The sequence below is a fragment of the Cervus elaphus genome, chromosome 4 (genome assembly GCF_910594005.1).
Source record: "Cervus elaphus chromosome 4, mCerEla1.1, whole genome shotgun sequence".
In the NCBI taxonomy this organism is placed as follows: Eukaryota; Metazoa; Chordata; class Mammalia; order Artiodactyla; family Cervidae; genus Cervus; species Cervus elaphus.
This window is the reverse complement of record NC_057818.1, coordinates 60,763,033-60,784,170: the sequence shown is the minus strand read 5'-3', so window position 1 is coordinate 60,784,170 and position 21,138 is coordinate 60,763,033. Positions and strand designations below refer to the sequence as shown.

Genomic DNA, 21,138 nt, shown 5'->3' with positions numbered 1-21,138 from the left:
CCGGACACAGTTACAAATTTTTTCATTTGTTGCATGTGCGAAAAATCAATGCCTTCATATTGAGGTATTATTTGCCCTTGGGCTTTGGTATTTCTCAAAACAGGAAAAGCAGACAAACCATCGGCCTTAGAGATTCAAGACTGCAAAGCCAGTAACTCAGAAGGCCTACGTTGTGAAGGAGAATGAGTGGATAGTACGTTTTCATAAATACGAGTGCGTGCCAAAGGCTTACCACTGTCATCAAGAAAAGTACTGTCAGCCGTAGTGTCAAAAAGAGCCTCAGAACAATCACTGTCAGGGTCTTCTTGTTCTTGAATTGAGGGGATTTTCAGTTTTGTGTCCTTTGCAAGAAGAAGACGACGAAAACTTGGGGCAGGGCTGGTAGGAAAATTTTGAAATATTTTCACTTCAGTTCAGTTGCTCAGTCATCTCTGACTCTTTTTTACCCCATGAATCACACCACGCTAGGCCTCCCTGTCCATTACCAACTCCCGGAGTTTACTCAAGCTCATGTCCATCGAGTCACTGATGTCATCCAGCCATCTCATCCTCCGTCGTCCACACCTCCTCCTGCCCCCAATCCCTTCCGGCATCAGGGTATTTTCCAACTGTTCGCATGAGGTGGCCAAAGTACTGGAGTTTCAGCTTCAGCATCAGTCCTTCCAATGAACACCCAGGACTGATCTCCTTTAGGACGGACTGATTGGATCTCCTTGCAGTCCAAGGGACTCTCAAGAGTCTTCTCCAACACCACAGTTCAGAAACATGAATTCTTCGGCACTCAGCTTTCTTCACAGTCCAACTCTCACATCCATACATGACCACTGGAAAAACCATAGCCTTGACTAGACGGACCTGTGTTGGCCAAGTCATGTCTCTGCTTTTCCATATGCTATCTAGGTTGGTCATAACTTTCCTTCCAAGGAGTAAGCGTATTTTAATTTCATGGCTTCAATCACGATCTGCAGTGATTTTGGAGCCCCGCAAAATAAAATCTGACACTATTTCCCCATCTATTTCCCATGAAGTGATGGGACCAGATGCCATGATCTTAGTTTTCTGAATGTTGAGCTTTAAGCCAACTTTTTCACTCTCCTCTTTCACTTTCATCAAGAGGCTTTTAATTTCCTCTTCTCTTTGTTGTTCTAAGTGAGCCTTTTGTAAAGTTTCATCATCTAATTAATATTCATGTAACAAGTGTTCTGCCTGTTGTCAAATATCGGGGGGTGGGGGTGGGGGGGGCGGCTAGAATAACCTTGAAATGTCAGAACCAAAGATTGAATAAGAGCCCATAAGGGACAGAAATCTATTGGAATATTTTACTCCGTCTTGAGGCTCATTCAACATCCTATTTTTTTTTTTTTAACATTCTCTTTAATCTCGTTCCAAATTTCTAAATTGAAACTGCCTTCATCAGGGAACCAGGGATAATGTTCAACCACCGTTTGGAGACAAGCCTCTATTAGCTGACACAAAACCGAAATTCCTTGAACTTTACATAGATGATGAAGTCAAGTAGAGAAGTGGTGGGTCTTTCCAGCCATTTGTCCCATATCCCCGCACTTACCGACCTCCGGAGGTCAAGAGTCACTCCGTCCGCTTGCCAAGGGCCTCTCCAGGTCCCTGTTCGAGCGCAACTTGTTATGGTCTTTACAGACTGGGACGTGGGGACTGGAGTCGATGAAAAGAAGGCAAAGAAAAGAAGGACGTGGGGGACCCAAGTCTCGAGTGAAACAAGGGTACTTTATTTGCAGAAATGCATGCTTATATATCTTTAATAAAATGATTACTCAGCCATTAAGAATGAAATTCCATCAGTTGCAACAAAAAGGATAGTCCTGTAAGTAAACGGTCACTGAAGAGACTCACTGAAGGGAGTCACTGAAGGGAATCCAAGCAGGTGCCCTTTCCCATCATCTCAGTCCTGAGAACTGCATGCAGCTCTGCTCATTCCTGTATTCCAGTAACTGATAAGGAACAGAGAGTCCTTGAGAAACGATGCACAAAGGAAGAAAATGCAACATATTGGATTCCTTAAAGTTGAACGTCCCCTGACACTTATCCAGAGCTGACTTTAGTAGATTCCTGTCAGGGAATGTTTAACAGGAGGATTCCTACGTGCTGTTTCTCATAAATCCTCTGTTCCTTATCAGTTTCTGTTCTCAGAAACCAGTGGAATGGTGCACCGCACCATTCTCATAGGATGAGACGGGCTTGAATCTCCTTCAGTAAACATTCTCCTTATGACTAAACCGCTTAGTCTCGATCCTCTTTCTTGAGATAGGGATTGTCTCCTGAACTTGTGACCATTATTAATCCCTTGTTCCCTTGGTAACAGTTGCTATACGCTTGGATTTCTGATCTTTATCATCATCGAAAGAAATTTCTTCTACAACAACCTGTATATACTCACAGAAAAATCATTAAAGCACCTTTGCTCCATCAGACCTTGGTTCCCCGTGTCTTTCTTTCTTTCTTTCACTTTCTTATCATTGACTCTGGACCGCCAGGTTCCGGTCCATTAAAGGACCCCAGCAAGTGGAGCCCGAACAGGGACTGTGGTATATGTGGCATTTCAGACGGAGTGACTCAGGGCCTACTGAAGTCGGGACCTACTGAGGTTGGTAAGCATTAAGACACGGGTCAAACGGCTGGAAAGCCCCATCATTTCTCTACTTCACTTCACCATTTGTTTAAAGCGCAGGGACTTTTGGTTTCATGCCAGTGAATAGAGGCTTGCTTTCAAACAGTGGTTAAATGTAATCCTTGGTTCCCTGATAAAGGCAGTTCTGATTTAGAAATTTGGGACCGGGTGGAAGAAAATGTTGAATGAGCCCCCAGGCAGGGAAAAAATATTCCAGTTGATTTCTGGCCCCTATGAGCTCTCATTAAAGCTGTAACTCTGCCATTTCAAGGTAAATTCTAGCCCTCCCAATATTCGACAACAGACAGAACACTTACTGTGTGAGTATCAACTAGATGATAAAACTTTACAGAAGGCCCAATTAAAACAACATACAATATTTCAAAATTTTCCTACTAGCCCTGTCTCGGCTGCTCCAAATGCTTCTCCTCTGCCAGCAGGCACAGATCCAAGTCTCTCCTTTGTTAGAACCTAATGATTCTGACAACGACTCTCCTAATACGTTTCTTGACACCAAAAACTGGCAATGCTTTTCTGGACAAAAATGATAAGTCCTGGGCACAGACTCATATTTCCAAAAAATCAGCAGTTACTCGCTCTCCTCCGCGACACAGGCTCTCTGAATTACTGGCTTTGCGATCACAAGTTTCTGATGCCGATGGTTTTTCCGTCTTTCCAGTTTGAAGAAATCCTGATGCTCAAGGGCACATAGTACCTCAATATGATGGTATTCATATTTTTTAGATGCAACAAATGAAAAAGGCTGTAACTATGTATGGCCCACATTCGCCTTTCACTGAAGAGCTTCTAAATGTTGTGGCATCTTCTACTGGAAATGTTATTCCCTATGATTGAAGAACTTTAACAAAGCTCTCCTTAAACCGGAATATCTTCAATGGACAATGCGGTTTCATGATGTAGCCAGAGATCATGCTAACAAGAATGCTCGAGCTGGCACTCCCCAAAACCAAATTACTTTTGAAATGTTAACTGGCGCCAGAGAATTTGATACCATAGAAGCTCAAATACAGTGCCCTCCCTTATGGCATGAACAATTAAAAACAGTGGCCCTTGAAGCTTGGGATCAAATTACTCCTCAAAGAGAGCCTACAGGTAGCTACACTAAAATATTTCAAGGACCTAATGAAAGTTATGCTGATTTTTCAGCTAGATTAGAAACTGCTATTTCCCGTACTGTAATTGGAGAAGAAGCCAAAAAACAGCTAGAGAAATTACTTGCTTATGAGAATGCAAATTAGGAATGTCAAAGAGCTATCACTCCAATTTGTGAGGCTGGGACTATTATTGATTATTTGAAGGCTTGTGGCATGCAATCTAGGATCAGAAACTCAAAAGATGCAAATGCTAGCTGAGACAATGGCTGCTGCCTTTAGAAAGGGAAATGAAGGATACTTTACATGTGGAGATAAAAAAGTTTTAAAGAGGGACTTCCCTAAGAGCTAATAAAAAAACTTCCAAGAATCTGCCCTCGCTGCCCTAGCGGAGTGCATTCAGCCAAAGATTGTAAATCTAAATTTGATATTGAGGGAAAAGCTATTCCAGGAAACGCCAAACAGGGGACCCCCCCCTCCCAGGTCCCCTACAATAAAAACCAGGGGCAAATTCTATCTTTTCCCTCAAACCCTCAACATCTGGCAGTGCTGCCATCGATATACCAGCCCTATATGATTTTTTTCCTTTACCCTCAAGCAGTCCCTTCTAGAGTACCTACCGGACTTTTTGGACCCCTGCCACCACAAACCTTTGGTCTTTCACTTGGCCAATGTAGTTTGACTTCTAAAGGAATTACTGTTCACCCTGGAATAATTGATTCAGATTATAAAGGAGAGATTCAAATTATGATGTCATCTTGGATTCTATGGCAATTCAAAAATGGGGACAAAATTGCTCAATTACTTCTTTTGCCTTAAATTTCCAAACATTCATGGCCCAAATTCTGGCCTATACAAAAAATCTCTTGCCAAATTGCAGGAATTTCTCAAACCAAAGTATAAGAAATTTATCAAAATGTTCAAATCTAGGCATATGAAGGACCAAAAGGCCTGCCTGCAACATTAAGACCTTATGTGATAGATGCATTGCTTAATCAAATAGGAAGGGACTTATGCAATGGCAAACTCAAATACACATTCCACAATTTCCCTAGGGGTCACTGCTCATTTAAAAAACAAAGCAATTCTTAAAATAACTGGGAAGAATGATGAGCCTATTTGGACAGAACAATGGCCCCTTACGAAGGAAAAATTACAGGCTACTAAAGAACTTATAGACACACACTTAGAATTAAAACATATTGAGGAATCTTACTCTCCTTGGAACTCTCCTATTTTTGTTATAAAAAAGAAATCTAACAAATGACGTCTCTTAACAGGCCTTAGAAAGGTTAATGCATCTATGAAACCTATGGGTGCACTACAACCAGGGATCCCATCACCTACTAGTATTCCTCAGAAGTGGCACATTATTAGTACTGATTTACAAGATTGGCTTTTGAATATACCGTTACACCCTTTAGACCGAGAGAGATTCACTTTCTCTCTCCCTTTTCCTAAACACATCGGTCCTCATAAGAGATTTCAATAGAATGTGTTACCTCACGGTATGCTTAACAGTCTGACTATTTGTCAAAATTTTGTAACCAAGGCTTTACATCCAATGTGACAGCAATTCCCTCATGCATATATCATTAATAATATACTATAACTACAAAAGGGAGAAATTACATTTTTGACACTGAATGCCCATGATATACTTTAGACTCCAGAAAAAACTGATTAAAATAAAATCTTTTTTGAAATTTCAAAACCAACTCTTCTTACACATGCAGTTAGGAAAAGGTTAACTTGTTAAAATACATTTTTGGAGCTCCAATTCTGCCTGGGAAACAAAAACAGGCCTAAGAAAAAACCTAAAGTTAACTGTTATCATGTCCTTGGGATACACAGCCACTCTATCTGGGACACCAGCCATAAGCAAATTGGTGGAACTAAAAAAAAAAAAAAATATATATATATATATATATATATATGTATGTATATATACATATAAAAAAGATAGTTTAAATTTCAAGGAGAAAGCTATATCTATCCAAAATTATCTATGTCTCAACGTATGTCGCTGTTTTTGGATAATATGAAATTAATGAGTTCTATTTAAATTCAAGTTCACATGAACTGAAAAATATTCAACATTAAATATAATGCTTCTTTAAATATAAATATAATTTAAATATAATTGCTTGCTAATCTAATTAAGACATGTCTTACATCATCAACATTATATAATACTTTTATTGTGCCTAGATTTAAGGTAAACTAAATTCGTCAAGAAAAAAGTTAACTCTTTATATATATATATATATATATATATATAAATATATAAATGAAAAGTTTTAGACAAACCCTATTAAAAATAATTCTATTTTAAAAAGGTGTATCTAAAATAATCTCTTAGGATTGGGTAACTTAAATTCCTAAAATTGTACTAAACTAAATGATAAAAGTTTATTCAATAGCTAGGTCATTTCCAAATAAAGTAAGAAAACCTAAAGAGATTTTAGACTATTAATAAATATATGTAAATATTTATATAATAAACAAAAAGATATCCACCAATGTATAAAATGCTAATATACAAGACACTTCATAGTTGCTAAAGAAAAGTAAGATGCATGCTTTTGATAAAAAGATAGAAGAAATGGCAAAGAAAATGATGAATGCAAAAACATAAAAAAGGTTTATGACAAATCAAAGAGAATTTTACGGCAAATGGATGTAACTCATTGCCCTGAACTTTCTTCCTCTTCCTCCTTACATGTCTCGATTGATACAAATTCTTCTTTTATATGGGCCACACCTCTCCCAGGTGAAACTACACGACATGTTATAACCCACCTGTTAGCTTACATTGCAATAATGAGAACACCTAATTCTAGAAAAACAGACAATGGCACTGCCTATATTTCTAAGCAGTTCAAAGAATTTTTACATCCATTCTCTATTAAACAGATTACAGACATCCCTTATAATCCACGAACACAAGACATAGTTAAACAAAGACATCACACACTGAAACTACAAATAAAAAACTAAATAAGGGGGAAAACACAGGAACACTTTTATCTTCCTTATCCAGCAGACTTTACTAGATTCCAACGCAATATATTCTTTAAGCCTGTAACTCTTGTTAATATAGCTTTATTTGTTTTAAATTTTATAAACTTACCGCAAGGTGCTATCTTGACAAGAGCAGAAGAACATTTTGAGGAATTGAAGGACTCTTCTCCTCCTCTGCCCATTTGGTACCAAGACAGGCTGAATAGACAATGGAAATCTGGGAAATTAATCTTACAGGGAAAGGGGTATGCTTGTATTTCCCCAGACGGATCCAATGAACTCACACGACTTCCTCTTCGGAACATCCGACCCAAGGGGGCCCCCCTGGCCGTCAAGATAGAGGTCAGACAACAACCACCCCAGGAGGAAGAAATTCCAATATGGGCCATGGCGGCTCTAAAGATCTCCAGAAAGCACCGCCCTTGGCGGCATCAACCTTATGATCTCCCCTCTTGGGTACAAAGAAAAACCCTTACTAATCAAGCTGAAAATCTGATTTCTCAACAGAGAATGCCTCGGAGTCCTGAAAATATTTTTGTTGCCCGGCTTGCTTTCGCCTCCTCCCCCCAACTCGCCCCCTTGCTTGAGCTGAACTTATTAATCACACTTACTGGGCTTACAGACTCAACCCCCCTTTACTTCAGGTCATAGAATGGGCGGAGAGAGGGCCAATCGTATTAACCAATGACTCCATACATATGCCTTCTCCCTGGAACCTTAAAGGGCCCTCACACCCTGAAGAAGGGAAACTAATTAATATCTCTCTAGGTTATGAAGTCCTTCCATTGTGTATGGGCCCAGCAAAATTATGCATTAACGTTAGCCGAAAAACTTGGGCTTTTGCCCTGTCTCCAAAAGAGGACTTTAGGACGATGCTTAGATTATTTACTGCCCTTTCTTTGTCTGTGAACCATGTTTATACCACTGAAACTTTAGGGAAAGAGTTAGGGAACGAACAAAGAACAACACCATGCAAAGGGTTTACTAATAAGAACTTTAAATATGCTCTGGTTCGTTGGGACAAATGTCAGGCCAAATCAGGAAAATTAATGTCTGTGGCTAATCATACAATTGTCGATTGGGGACCTCATGGTATGTGGTTATCTAATTGCTCAGATGATATTAACAGCACTGTGTGTGATTATGCTACTCAAGTACCATAGGTTACTAACACTGCAATGGAACATCACCATGACAAAGGACTTCTTGGGTGGCTTGACGGTGGAATGCCACCCACTCGTCCTCCAATCGTCCTCGATAAACAGATTGGGCCTGAACAATGGGACATCTGGAAACTTGCTGTGAGCTCCGAAGAACTTGGGACTTGGACTGGACATTTCACAGGGACCAATCGTAGTCATAGAAACTATTTCTTTCGTTATAATCAATCATATGTCATACAAGCTTGTGTTCCCCTTCGTTGTATTCTAGCTATAGGAAGTTTACAATTCAGTAAGACTTTACATTCTGTAACTTGTATAAATTGCAAATTATATACTTATCTCTTCTGTTTCCTTAAGAAATGAATCCCTTTTGAGTCTTCGATCTTGACGTAGTCTATGGTTACCAATCAATCTCCAGTGGCCCTGGGAAGAAGGTCCCATGGCTGGACTTGCTTCCTGGTTACTTACTAAACTGCTCCGGCGATCTAAACGATTCATCGGATGGCTGATTCTTGGCATTCTGGGATTAACAGCTATTTGCACCACTGCTGCCGTCACTGGCGTTGCTTTACAAACCTCAGTTCAAACACATAACTTTATCCAAACTTGGACTAAAGATGCTCATACTATGCGGGCCACTCAGGCTCAGAGAGATGAGGATATTCAAGATGAAATACAGGAACTAAAAACAGCCATCAAATGGGTTGGAGATCAATTATTAGATGTACAAAAACAGGTGATGCTAAAATGTGATTGGAATTCTACTCAATTTTGTGTTACTCCTGTTCAAGTCAATAACAGTACCCACAACTGGGAACAAATCAAATTTCATTTACAAAACATACATGATAATGCCTCTCTGAATGTACAAGTATTACAAAAAGACATCTTTGAAACCTTTTCTAAAAATCTGCCCTCTTCCACTAATTTGGAAACTTTAGCTGAACAACTAGCTGATCAATTATCTGGGCTAGAGGCACGCGGATAGTTTTAAAGCATTACTCACAGCATCAGGTCTGGAACCGTAATTTGGGTGATTGTCTTGATGATTGTATTTGTTGTTTACCATTGCCTTCATGCAAAAATTGTTAAAAGAAACTCAAATGGTCAGAACCCTTTTTAACAAATATTGTAAATAAATAAGGGGGAATTGTCAGTGAATGTTGAACAGGAGGATTCCTACGTGCTGTTTCTCCTAAGTCCTGTTCCTTATCAGTTTCTGTTCTCAGAAACCAGTGGAACGGCATGCCGCTCCCAGGTCTGAAGTCATAGCATGAGACAGGTTTGAATCTCCTTCAGTAAACATTCTCCTTACGACAAAACTGCTCAGTCTCGATCCTCTTTCTTGAGATATGGATTGTCTCCTGACCTTGTGACCATTATTAATCCCTTGTTCCCTTGTTAAGGGTTGCTGTACCTTTGGCTTTCTGATCTTTATCATCATCGAAAGAAATTTCTTGTACAACAGCCTATATATACTCACAGAAAGATCATTAAAGCACCTTTGCTCCATCAGAGCTTGGGTCCCCGTGTCTTTCTTTCTCTCTCTCACTTTCACTTTCTTATTGTTGACTCCGGACTGCCAGATTCCGGTCCATTAAAGGACCCCAACAGATTGCAACGCAATATATTCTTTAATCCTACAACTATTGTTAATACAGCTTTATTTGTTTTAAATTTTTTAAACTTACTGCAAGGGGATATTTTGATAAAAGCAGAAAAAGATTTTGAGGCATTGAAGGATACCTCCCTTCCTCTGCCCATCTGGTATCAAGGCAGGTTGACTCAACAATGGCAATCTGGAAAATTAATATTACAAGGAAAGGGGTATGCTTGTATTTCTCCAGATGGACCCAAAGAAATCAGCTGGCTCCCTCTTCGGAAGATCCGCCCCAGGGAAGCCACCGGCATTCAAGATAGAGAAGAAACAGCAAAATCACCAGGAGAAGGAGTTTCCAGTAGAAGCCATGGCAACTTTATAAATTTCCAACAAATGCTGCACTCGAGGTAATAGAACTTATGACCTCCCCACTTGGGGACAGATAAAAACCCTTATTAATCAAGCTGAAAATCTGGTTTCTCAACAGGGAATGCCTCGGAATCCAGAAAATATTTTTGTCGCTATGCTTGCTTTTGCTTCCCCCGCTCAGGCTGACTTGATTAATCACACTTATTGGGCTTATATACCTAATCCCCCTTTATTGCAGGTTGTAGAACAGACAGATATAGGACGGGTTGTATCCACTAAAGACTCAGTACATACGTCTCCTCCTTGGAGTTTGGAGGGGCGCTCTCAGACTGAGGAAGAAGGAAGATTAATGAAAATTTCTCTAGGCTATCAAGTCCTTCCTTCATGAATGGGCCCAGCAGAATTATGTATTAATGTTAGTCGACAAACGAGGGCTTTCATCCTGCCTCGAAAAAAGAACTTCCGCACATTGTTTAGACTGTTTACTGCCCTATCCTCTTATGAGAACCATGTCAATACTACCAAAACTCTAGGAAAAGGACAAAAGTTGGAAGGGATTTACTTATAAGGATTTTAAATATCCTCCTGTTTATTGAGATACATGTCAAGCTAAAGCATGGAAATTAATGTTTGTGGCCAGTTACACCATTGTTGATCGGGGACCCTATGGTATGTGGTTATCTAACTGCTCAGATGATATTAACAGTACTATGTGTGATTATGTTACTCAAGTAACATGGAAGATTACCAACAGTTCAATGGAACACTTCCATGACAAAGGACTCCTTGGCTGGCTTTACAGCGGAATGGCACCTCCTTGCCCACAAAACAGCCTCACTAAACGAATTGGGCCTGAACAATGGGACATCTGGAAACTTGCTACAAACACAGAAAAACTTGGAACTTGGACTGGATATTTCACAGGGACCAGTCATAGTAACTATTCCTTCCAGTATAATCATTCATGTTTTATACAAGCTTGTGTTCCCCTTCCTTTTGTTACAGCCATAGGAAACTTAAAATTTAATAAGACTTTATTTTCTGAGGCTTATATAGACTGCAAATTGTATACTTGTCTTAATTTCTCTATTTCTCTAAAAAATCCCTTTTGATTCTTTGATCTCGATGTAGTCTATGGTTGCCAGGAGATCGCCAATAGCCCTGGAAAGAGGGTCCGATGGCAAGACCTGCCTCCCAGTTACTCACTAAATTACTGCAACAAGATGGTTGATTCTTGGCATTTTGGGGTTGATAGCCATTGGCATCACTGCTGCTGTCACAGACATTGCTTTACAAACGTCAAATCAAACACAAAACTTTATTCAAAATTGGACTAAAGATGCTCATACTATATGAGTCACTCAGGTTCAGATAAACGAAAAAGTTCAAGATAAAATTCAGGAATTAAAAACAGCCATCCAATGGGCTGGAGATCAATTAATAGATTCACAAAAACAAGTATTACTAAATTGATTGGAATTCTACTCAATTTTGTATCACTCCTCTTCGGTTCAACCATAGTGCTTACAATTCGGAACAAATCAAATTTCATTTGTAAGATATACATGACAATGCTTCCTTAAACATACAATTGCTGCAAAAGGAAATCCTTGAAACCTTCTCTCAGAGTCTACCCTCTTCCAACAATTTGGAAACCTTAGCTGAACAGCTCGCTGCTCAATTATCTGGGCTAGACCCTCGAAGATGGTTTCAAGGCATTACACATAGTATTGCATCTGGAACTATTAACACTGATAATTATCCTGGTGATTACATTTGTAATAAACAAATGCCTTTAACTAAAATTGTTCAAACTAAACAAACTCAATTGGTCAGGGCCTTTTCCACAAAAAGTATCAACAGTCACCCCCAATCATGAAATAATAAAAAAGGGTGAACTGTCAGGGGACATTCAACTTTAAGGGATCCAATATGTTATTTTCTTCTTCTGTGTGCCGTTTCTCAAGGACTCTCTATTCCTTATCAGTTCCTGGAAAACAGGAAAGAGCAGAGCTGCACACAGTTCTCAGGACTCAGATCATGAGAAAGGGCACCTGCTTGGATTCCTTTCAGTGACTCCCTTCAGTGACCTTTTACTTAAAGGTAATCTATTCAGTTATGCTCCTCTTACTCAGAATATGGAATGCTTTCTGGGCCTTTGAAGATTATTATTTGCTTGGCTTTGTTTCTGCTCAATTTTTTTACTGCCTTAAAGCTGCCTTGTATGAAGATACATAACCATGCGTTTCTGCAAATAAAGCACCCTTGTCTCACTCGAGACTTGGGTCCCCTGCGTCCCTCTTCTCGTTGACTCCAGTCCCCAGGTCCCAGTCTACAAAGACCGGGACAGCTCTGTCTTCAATTTTCATAAATAAGAGTAACTCTTCTTTAATCATACATACAACAGTTATTTCTATCCAATGGAGAACATGACCCTTTTCCTATGCATTGTTCCTAGCACACCATTGGTCCCTGGTAACTGTCCCTCTCCTCCTACGAAAAGCCCAGTCCTTTTAACATCTTGATTACTCTTCTCAAGGTCAGTTCGTAGAATATTATGTTTTATAACAGGCTGGACTATGTATGGAAAGGCTTCCAGATCCTACTGACCATGATGAGTCATGTCTTAGGTTTACATTATTTTCTGCCCTCCCTGTTCCTAATTCACACACACTACTGAATTTCATAATTCAGGCTGTGTGTTTTTCCAGAAAACATGGATCTGAATGAATCGTACCTAATGAAGTTGGCCCCTTCATCTCACTGATTCCTTCCCAGAGACCATCATGAAACACATGTAGCAAATGCGTTTGATCAATGTATTACCAAAGCCAAGCTCTTAGAGCTCACCATGCAACAGGCCAAAAAACTGAGAGATTACTTGTTGGGCAGGGAATATTGACTTTATTCAGAAAGCCAGGAGACCAAAAAGATGCTGGATTACTGTCCCAAAGAATCATCTTTGTGGAGTTAAAACTGGGGTTTCTTTTACACGAAAAGATCTCTATAGCTTCTCTTCAAATATGGACTTATTACAGTTGCTGACTACCTGAACTAAAGTCATCAGAGAATAGATAAAGTGAAAAAGGTAAAGGATTTGCCACAACCACTGAGTCTGGGAAGTATGGCTCCATTATGTTCCTATCTTGTGACTTTTGGATAAGATCCTTGCCACACACATTACATTGCTGTGTGTTTTCTACAGGATAAATACTCTGATACTACTGGCAAGATGTGAGCTGTGAGGATAGGGTTTTTTTTTTTTTCACATTTGTGAAACTGGTGAGGAATCTTTCTAGAATGAATTCATTTTCTAAAGACCTGACTAATAAATACATATATATCTGCTTTTATCCAGTATGAATTTTCTCATGAAGCCTAAGAGGTTGCCACACTCATCATATTTGTATGGTTCTTCAGTAGTATGAATTCTCTGACCAAAAGTAGGGTGTGAAGTTTGAACTTTGACTTTTGAAGACTTCTACCATATACCACATTCACCTAAGTTTTTTTCATGTATGGATTTTCTGATGTTTAGTGAGTGCTGAGACCTGAGTGAAGGATTTTCCACACTCGAAACATTTGAAAGGTTTCTCTATATGTATTCTCCGATGACTTGTAAGGTGTGAATTTCGACTGAAGAACTTGCCACACTCATTACATCTGTAAGGTCTCTCTCCAGTATGAATTCTCCAATGAAGGCGAAGATGTGGTTTTTGACCGAAGACTTTTCCACACTCATCACATTTGTAAGGTTTCTCACCAGTATGAACTGTCTGATGACTTAAAAGGGTTGACTTTACACGAAAGGCTTTGCCACACTCATCACATTTGTAAGGTTTCTCTCCAGTATGAAATCTCTTATGACTGATAATCTGTGAAGGCTGACTAAAGTGCTTGCCACACTCATCACATTTGTAAGGTTTCTCTCCTGTATGAACCCTCTGATGACCAGCAAGGGATTCATTTCGGCTGAAGACTTTGTCACATATATCACATTTAAATGATTTCTTTCCTGTATGAATTTTCTCATGTCTCCTGAGGTGTGAGCTGGAAGTAAAGGTCTTGCCACACTCATCACATCTGTAAGGTTTCTCACCAGTATGAACTGTCTGATGACTTAAAAGGACTGACTTTACACGAAAAGCCTTGCCACACTCATCACATTTGTAAGGTTTCTCACCAGTATGAACTGTCTGATGATTTAAAAGTCCTGACTTTACACGAAAAGCCTTGCCACACTCATCACATCTGTAAGGTTTCTCACCAGTATGAACTGTCTGATGACTTAAAAGGATTGACTTTACACGAAAGGCCTTACCACACTCATCACAATTGTAAGGTTTCTCTCCAGTATGAATGGTCTGATGACTTAAAAGGACTGACTTTACACGATAGGTCTTTCCGCACTCATCACATTTGTAAGGTCTCTCTCCAGTATGAAATCTCTTATGCCTTCTGAAATGTGAAGAGTGACTATAGTGCTTGCCACACACATTACATCTGTAAGGTTTCTCTCCAGTATGAACCCTCTGATGAACAGCAAGGTATGCATTTTGGCTGAAGACTTTGTCACATATATCACATTTAAATAATTTCTCTCCTGTATGAATTTTCTGATGTCTCCTGAGCTTTGAGCTGTCAGCAAAGGTTTTGCCGCACTCATTACATTGGCAACTTCTCTTTCTTGCAGGGATAGTCTGATAACTTACAAGGAATGAATTCTGACCAAAGATTTTATCACATACATCACACTTATGTAAGTTTGCTCCTGAGTGGATTATCTGATGTCTAGCAAGGGTGGAGCTATCATTAAAGGTTTTGCCACACTCATTACATTTGTAACATTTCACTTCAGAATGAATTTTCAAATGACGTGCAAGCTGTGAACTTTGATCAAACAATCTGTCACATACTTCACATTTATGTGATTCCTCTCTTATATGGATGGCCTGATGTTTAATGAGGCATGAGCCCTTAAGACAGGCTTTCCCACACTCATCACATTTGTAAGGTTTTTCCCTGTGTGCTTTGAGGTCTTGTGTTATTACTGAAGGATTCATAAAATCATCCCCATATATATTAGAAACACTGGTTTGGACACAAGGAGGACTTCTTTGAAGTGGTGAAAATGACAAACTGTTGTTGACAGACCTCTCAACTTCATTATATTCAGAAGTTATCCCGCTAGTTTGAAGTATCTGCAGTTTATCCTGAAAGTTAAACCCAAGCCTGTTTCCAAAGGGCATGATTCCTGCATCCTTTCTATCATGTGAATCTCTTCCATCAGGCACATTTCCATCAAGGCTTACAGGTGTTCCTTTGTAATTTCTTTTGTCATCTCTCCCCTGACACTCAAAGTCACACATATTTTCCTGAGTTTCCCAAAGATGAAAATGTTTGATTTCATAGCTTTCAGGTCTTCCCAGCATCAATGTTTGGAGTGGCTCTCGTTTATCACTGTTCACTTTGGGTTGTAAATGCTTGATCACATGTGTGGGAGAGATATCTACAAGATAAAAAGAACCATAGGTATCCTGCTGACAATGATTCAAAACCAAATGTTTCATGTTCAACATCTATTACACCAAAAGTAATACTTACACCAAGTTATGAAACACAACAATGATGACCTTAAGTCTTTAGAAACACTAAAGGAATAGAATTCTTAACTTAAGAAAGCATGATAACATAAATTCACCATTAAGGTAACCTAGTTTTAAAAACCATATGCCAAACGCACTCACACTGGACAATCTTATGCCCACTCTCAAAAACAGAGTATTTTTCTATGAGGACCTCTAGGAATGTATCAATCGACAGTTGTCTCAAATTGAAAAAAAAAATATTACACTATCATTGTATTCTGCATACTTAATGTACATAAATAAATTCTAAACAATATATTATATATTGTAACAGTAAATAATCCAAAACCAAGCTTACCCAATTAATAATTAACTATTCATAATTGGTTGTTTACAATTGAAAAGAAATGAGAAAATGAAGAATATGACTAAAACAATTTTTTGGAAACAACATAGTTTTCTAAATCTGCTATAGAACTACGTACCCAAAAAGAAAGGCATTTTACAATGTTAACAAGTAGTCTGTGTCAGCTGTAGTACAGAATACACACTAAAGGACCATCATCTGTAAATGACACATAAACTGAGATGTAAAATATTCACCAGTTTTCTAACAGCCAAGAACCAAAGCAATCCCTGCCTATGTTGTTGTTGTTCAGTTGCTCAGCTGTGTTTGAGTCTTTGTAACCCCGGGGACTGTACCCACTGGACTCCTCTGTCCATGGGATTTCCCAGGCAAAAATAATGGTGTGGGTTGCCATTTCCTTCTCCATGGGATCTTCCTGACTCAGGGATCAAACCTGCATCTTCTGCATTAGCAGGTGAATTCTTGACCACTGAGCCACCAAGGAAGGCTAATCTCTAGCCATGCACTGTTCTTAATTACCTGGTTTTTGGCACCAAAATGTAATAAATAAAAAGCGAGTGCTTTGTGTACTTATTGACTAGGGCCAAACACAATATTGCTGAAAAATGTTGCAAGTGAAAAGCATACAAGATATAATGTAGTTGAGGTTTGACAGAAAACAAAAATCTGTAAAGTAATTATTCTTCCAATTAAAAAATAAAATTTTAAAAAGATATAATGTAGATAAAGTCATATCATAAAGAACACGACAGAATACAGATATTACCTTTTGTAAACAAAAGTAAATTTTGAGTATTTACTATAAAACATGCACTACTGTAAGCCAACGGACAGCACTCATTTGCTTTAAAAGGCTTCAGGTAAATTAACATGTTTTTCTCTAATCAGAGCAGGAAACACACCTAATTGGCCCACAAAGTGGTAAGAGAACCAGGAGATGAATCTGAACATACAGACTGGGAATACTTATTTGTAAACATGACTACCCACCGAAGGAGTAGATTAGAAAATATTAAAAAAACAACAACAACAAGGAACTTAGAAAGAAAATACCAAGGAAGATACAAGACAGAAGTAGTCTGTTTAACTATTATTCACCATCCCATCTCGAAACGGTTTGTGAGTCATCATGGATGCACAGAGTGATTGAGGTCATGTCCTGAGAAACTTGTTCAATAAATGACCAAAGATTATCTTTACAGTGAGAGCATGTAGAAGGTGGAGGGATGCGGTAGGTAAGAATAATGTTTCCATCCGTATCAAGGTACTATGTAAGGAATGGTCAGGACTAACAGAGGGCCTGCGTGGAACATAGGGTACACAGGCTGATGTCAGATATCAGCTTGGGACTGCATGTCTTTGTGAAAATAACTGAGAGCGCAAACTAATAGAGTGACCTGAAAAGAACAGAACTGCTTCAGCAAGTTTATGGGCATTGTACTATGGGAACGGGACAGAAACAAGAGAGATTTTAAGAGTGACTGTGATATATGGAGAAAGCAGGATAATACTATTTACAATGTAAGGTATCCAACTGTGAAATTTGTGAGTTACAATGGAATGCTTATATTCAAGAAAAACATACACAATATTCCAGGACATTGTGTAAGAATCTTATTAGCAGAAATCAGAAGGAACATCCAGGAAAAAGCTATCTAAACCTGGGTTCCTCTGCCAAGGATGACTAACCTCTCTATTGGACATTTACTTCGTTTCGTCTTCCACACATGTTCATCTCAAGATCGAGGAGTATCAAAGAAAAGGAGGGATTGAAACTGACTCTGGAGGACCTTCCCAGTTACAAAAGCCTTTCTGAGCCTTTTGCGTTTGTAGAAAAAGACTTTATTCTCCTAGACTTTCCCTGAGTTCAAAAGAGTAGATTCAAACAGTTTCTAATACATAAAAGGATCATAAACCATGATCAAGTTGGATTTATAGCAGGGATGCAAGATTTCTCGATATCCACAAGTTATTCAGAATGATACACCACATTAACAGTTGAAGACTAAAAACCATATGATCATCAATAGATGCAGAAGATTGTGACAAAATTCAAGTGCCATTTATGATAAGAACCCTTCAGAAAGTCAGCACAGATGGACCCTACCTCAACATAATTAAGACTGTATATGTCAAACACACAGCTAACATCATACTCAACAGGGAAAAACTGAAAGCACTCCCCTTAACAACATGAATAAGACAAGAATGTTCACTATTTCCACTTGTATTAAACATATTTTTGGAAGTCCTAGCCACAACAATCAGAAAAGAAAAAGAAATAAAAGGAATTCAAGTTTAGAAAAATAAAAAAGAAGTAAAACTGTCACTCTGATGCTACACACAGAAAATCCCGAAGGTGCCACCAGATGACTACTAGACCTCATCAATGAACACAGTAAACTTCTTGGACACTAAATATATAGAAAACTGCTGCATTTCTATACACTGATAATGATAAATCAGAAAGTGAAATTAGTCAAACAATCCCATTCACCATCTCATAGAAAACAATAAAATGCTAAGCAATAAACCTATCTAAAAAGTCAAAAGAACTGTACTCATAAAACTGTAAGAAGCTGATGACTGATACCAAAGATGACACAAACAGATGGAAATGTATACCATGTTCTTGGACTGAAAGAAGTAACACTGTCAAAATGACCATACTATCCAAGGCAATCTACATATTCAATGCAACCCTTATCAAATTAACAATGACATATTACATAAAACAAAGAAAAATTTAATTTGCACCAAAATACAAAACACTCTGGTATCTAAAACGATCTTGAGAAGGAAGAACAGAGCTGGAGGAATGATGTTCCCTGACTCAGACTAAACCACCAACTTACAGTCATCACAGTAATATGATAACGGCACAAAACAGGACACAGATCACTGGAACAGGATAAAAAACCCAGAAATAAACCAATTTACTTATAGTCAATTATTCTATAACAAAGGAGGAAAGAATATTGAATGAAGAAGTCTCTTTAATAAGTGATGCTGGGATAAATGGATAGTTACATGAAAAAGAATGAAATTACAACATTCTCTAACACCACATACAAAATAAACTCAAAATGTATTAAACATCTAAATACAAGACCAGATACTATTAAATTCATAGTGGAAAACAAATGCAAAACATTGACATAAATGTCAGCAGTTTTTTTGGATCTATCTCTTAGAGTCATGGTAAGAAAAGCAAAATCAAACAAATGAGATCTAATGAAATTTAAAACCTTTTTGCAAAGCAAAGGAAACCAAAAAAAGAACAAAAATACAACTTTTGGACTAGGAGACTATATATGTAAATGATGCTACCTATATGGGATTTATTTCCAAATATACAAACAGTTCATACAGCTTAATATCAAAACAAACAAACAAACAAACAAATAACCCAATCAAAAACTGGGCAGAAGATCAAAACAGATATTTCTTCAAAGGAGACAAACAGATGGCCAATAGTCACCTGAAACGATGTTCGACGCCTCTACTTATCAGAGAAATGCAGATCAAAATCACCTCACAGTGGTCACAATAACAACTATCAAAAAGTCTACAAACAATAAATGCCTGAGAGGGTGTGGAGAAAAGAGAACCCTCCTACACTGTTGGAAGGAACATAAATTGGTACTGCCACTTTGGAGAATAGCATGGAGGTTCCATAAAGAACTAAAAATAGAGCTATCACATGAACCAACAATTCTAATCCTGGGCATATATCCAGAAAGGATGAAAACTAACTCAAAATGATACATGCACTCCAATGTTTTTAGCAGCACTGTTTATACCAGACAAAACATGGCAGCAACCTAAATGTTCACTGACAGACAAAGGGATAAAGAATATGTGTTACATATATACAAGGGAATACTGTGAAGTGAAAGTAGCTCAGCCGTGTCCAACTCTTTAAGACCCCATGGCCTGCAGCCCACCAGACTCCCCTGTCCATGAAATTCTCCAGGCAAGAACACTGGAGTGGGTTGCCACCTCCACAGCATAAAACACAATGAACTAACGCCTTTTGCAGCAATATAGACTGAGGGAGTATTCTAAGTGAAATCAGACAAAGAAAGACAAATATCATAGGATAGTATATCTTGAACTGAAATAAATGATACGAATGAACTTATTCACAAAATAAACTCACCAGCATAAAAAACAAACTTATGCTTACCAAAGGGGATAGTGCAGGATGGTCGCGGGGGCAGGAAAGAGAGAGATAAATTAGGAATCTGAATATATACAAACTAATATATATACAAAATAGATAAACAACAAGAACCTACGATATAGCTCACGGAACTATATTAAGTATCTTGTAAATTGCCGTGTAACTGAAAAACAACACTGTAAATTAACTATACCTAAAAAGTGGAGAAGGAAAAGGCAACCCACTCCAGTGTTCTTGCCTGGAGAATCCCAGGGACAGAGGAGCCTGCTGGGCTGCCGTCTATGGGGTCACACAGTCGGACACGGCTGAAGCGACTTAGCACACACGCATGCATGTATTGGAGAAGGAAATGGCAACCCACTCCAGTGTTCTTGCCTGGAGAATCCTAGGGACAGAGGAGCCTGCTGGGCTGCCGTCTGTGACGTCGCACAGAGTCAGACACAACTGAAGCGACTTAGCATGCATGCATGCATGCACTGGAGAAGGAAATGGAAACCCACTCCAGTGTTCTTGCCTGGAGAATCCCAGGGACAGAGGAGCCTGGTGGGCTGCCATCTGTGGGGTCACAGAGTCGGACACGACTGACTCGACTTAGCAGCAGCAGCAGCAGCATACTTAAAAAGAATGGTTAAAACAAAAACAAAAACAGAAACACCTCTTGCGGAGATGTTCAAACGATGTTTCACAAGGGTGTAAAAGCTACTAAATGGGGGAAGCAGTCTATGAAACAAGACATGTTGACAAAACTGAATACCCACCAGCAAAACAATTTACTTGGAACATTATCTTACACTAAAGACAAAAGTGAACTCAACATGGTTCAAAGACCTAAACCTAAGTCCCAAATGTATAAAACCCCTAGAAGTAAATGTGCAGGAAATGTTACTGGAAACTGGAGCAACAAATGATTTACCAGATATAACACCAAAAGCACAGGCCACAAAATAAAACCAGATATTAATAAAGTGAACTATATCAAAATTATAAACTACTGTCCATTAAAGTGCAGTGAGTTTGAAAACACAATCAACAGTAAAAGAGAAAATATGTGGAAATCATACATCTGATAGTAAATGAGTACAAAG

At 38.7% G+C, this 21,138-nt stretch overlaps 2 protein-coding genes across 4 annotated transcripts in view; both read right to left on the bottom strand.

Moving 5' to 3' along the window:
- Positions 1–21,138, bottom strand: part of LOC122689567 (zinc finger protein 665-like) — a 119,986-nt gene that overhangs the window by 35,517 nt on the left and 63,331 nt on the right. The gene's annotated exons all lie outside the window — the stretch shown is intronic.
- Positions 12,794–21,138, bottom strand: part of LOC122689712 (zinc finger protein 160-like) — a 35,449-nt gene continuing 27,104 nt past the window's right edge. For 2 of the 3 annotated variants that reach the window (XM_043896378.1, XM_043896370.1), the window contains one exon: positions 12,794–15,421. In XM_043896378.1, the coding sequence (XP_043752313.1) occupies positions 13,425–15,421 (1,997 nt within the window). In that variant the 3' untranslated portion in view covers positions 12,794–13,424. Of the gene's footprint in view, positions 15,450–21,138 lie in introns of all 3 variants that reach the window. The other variant, XM_043896388.1, reaches the window with a different exon arrangement.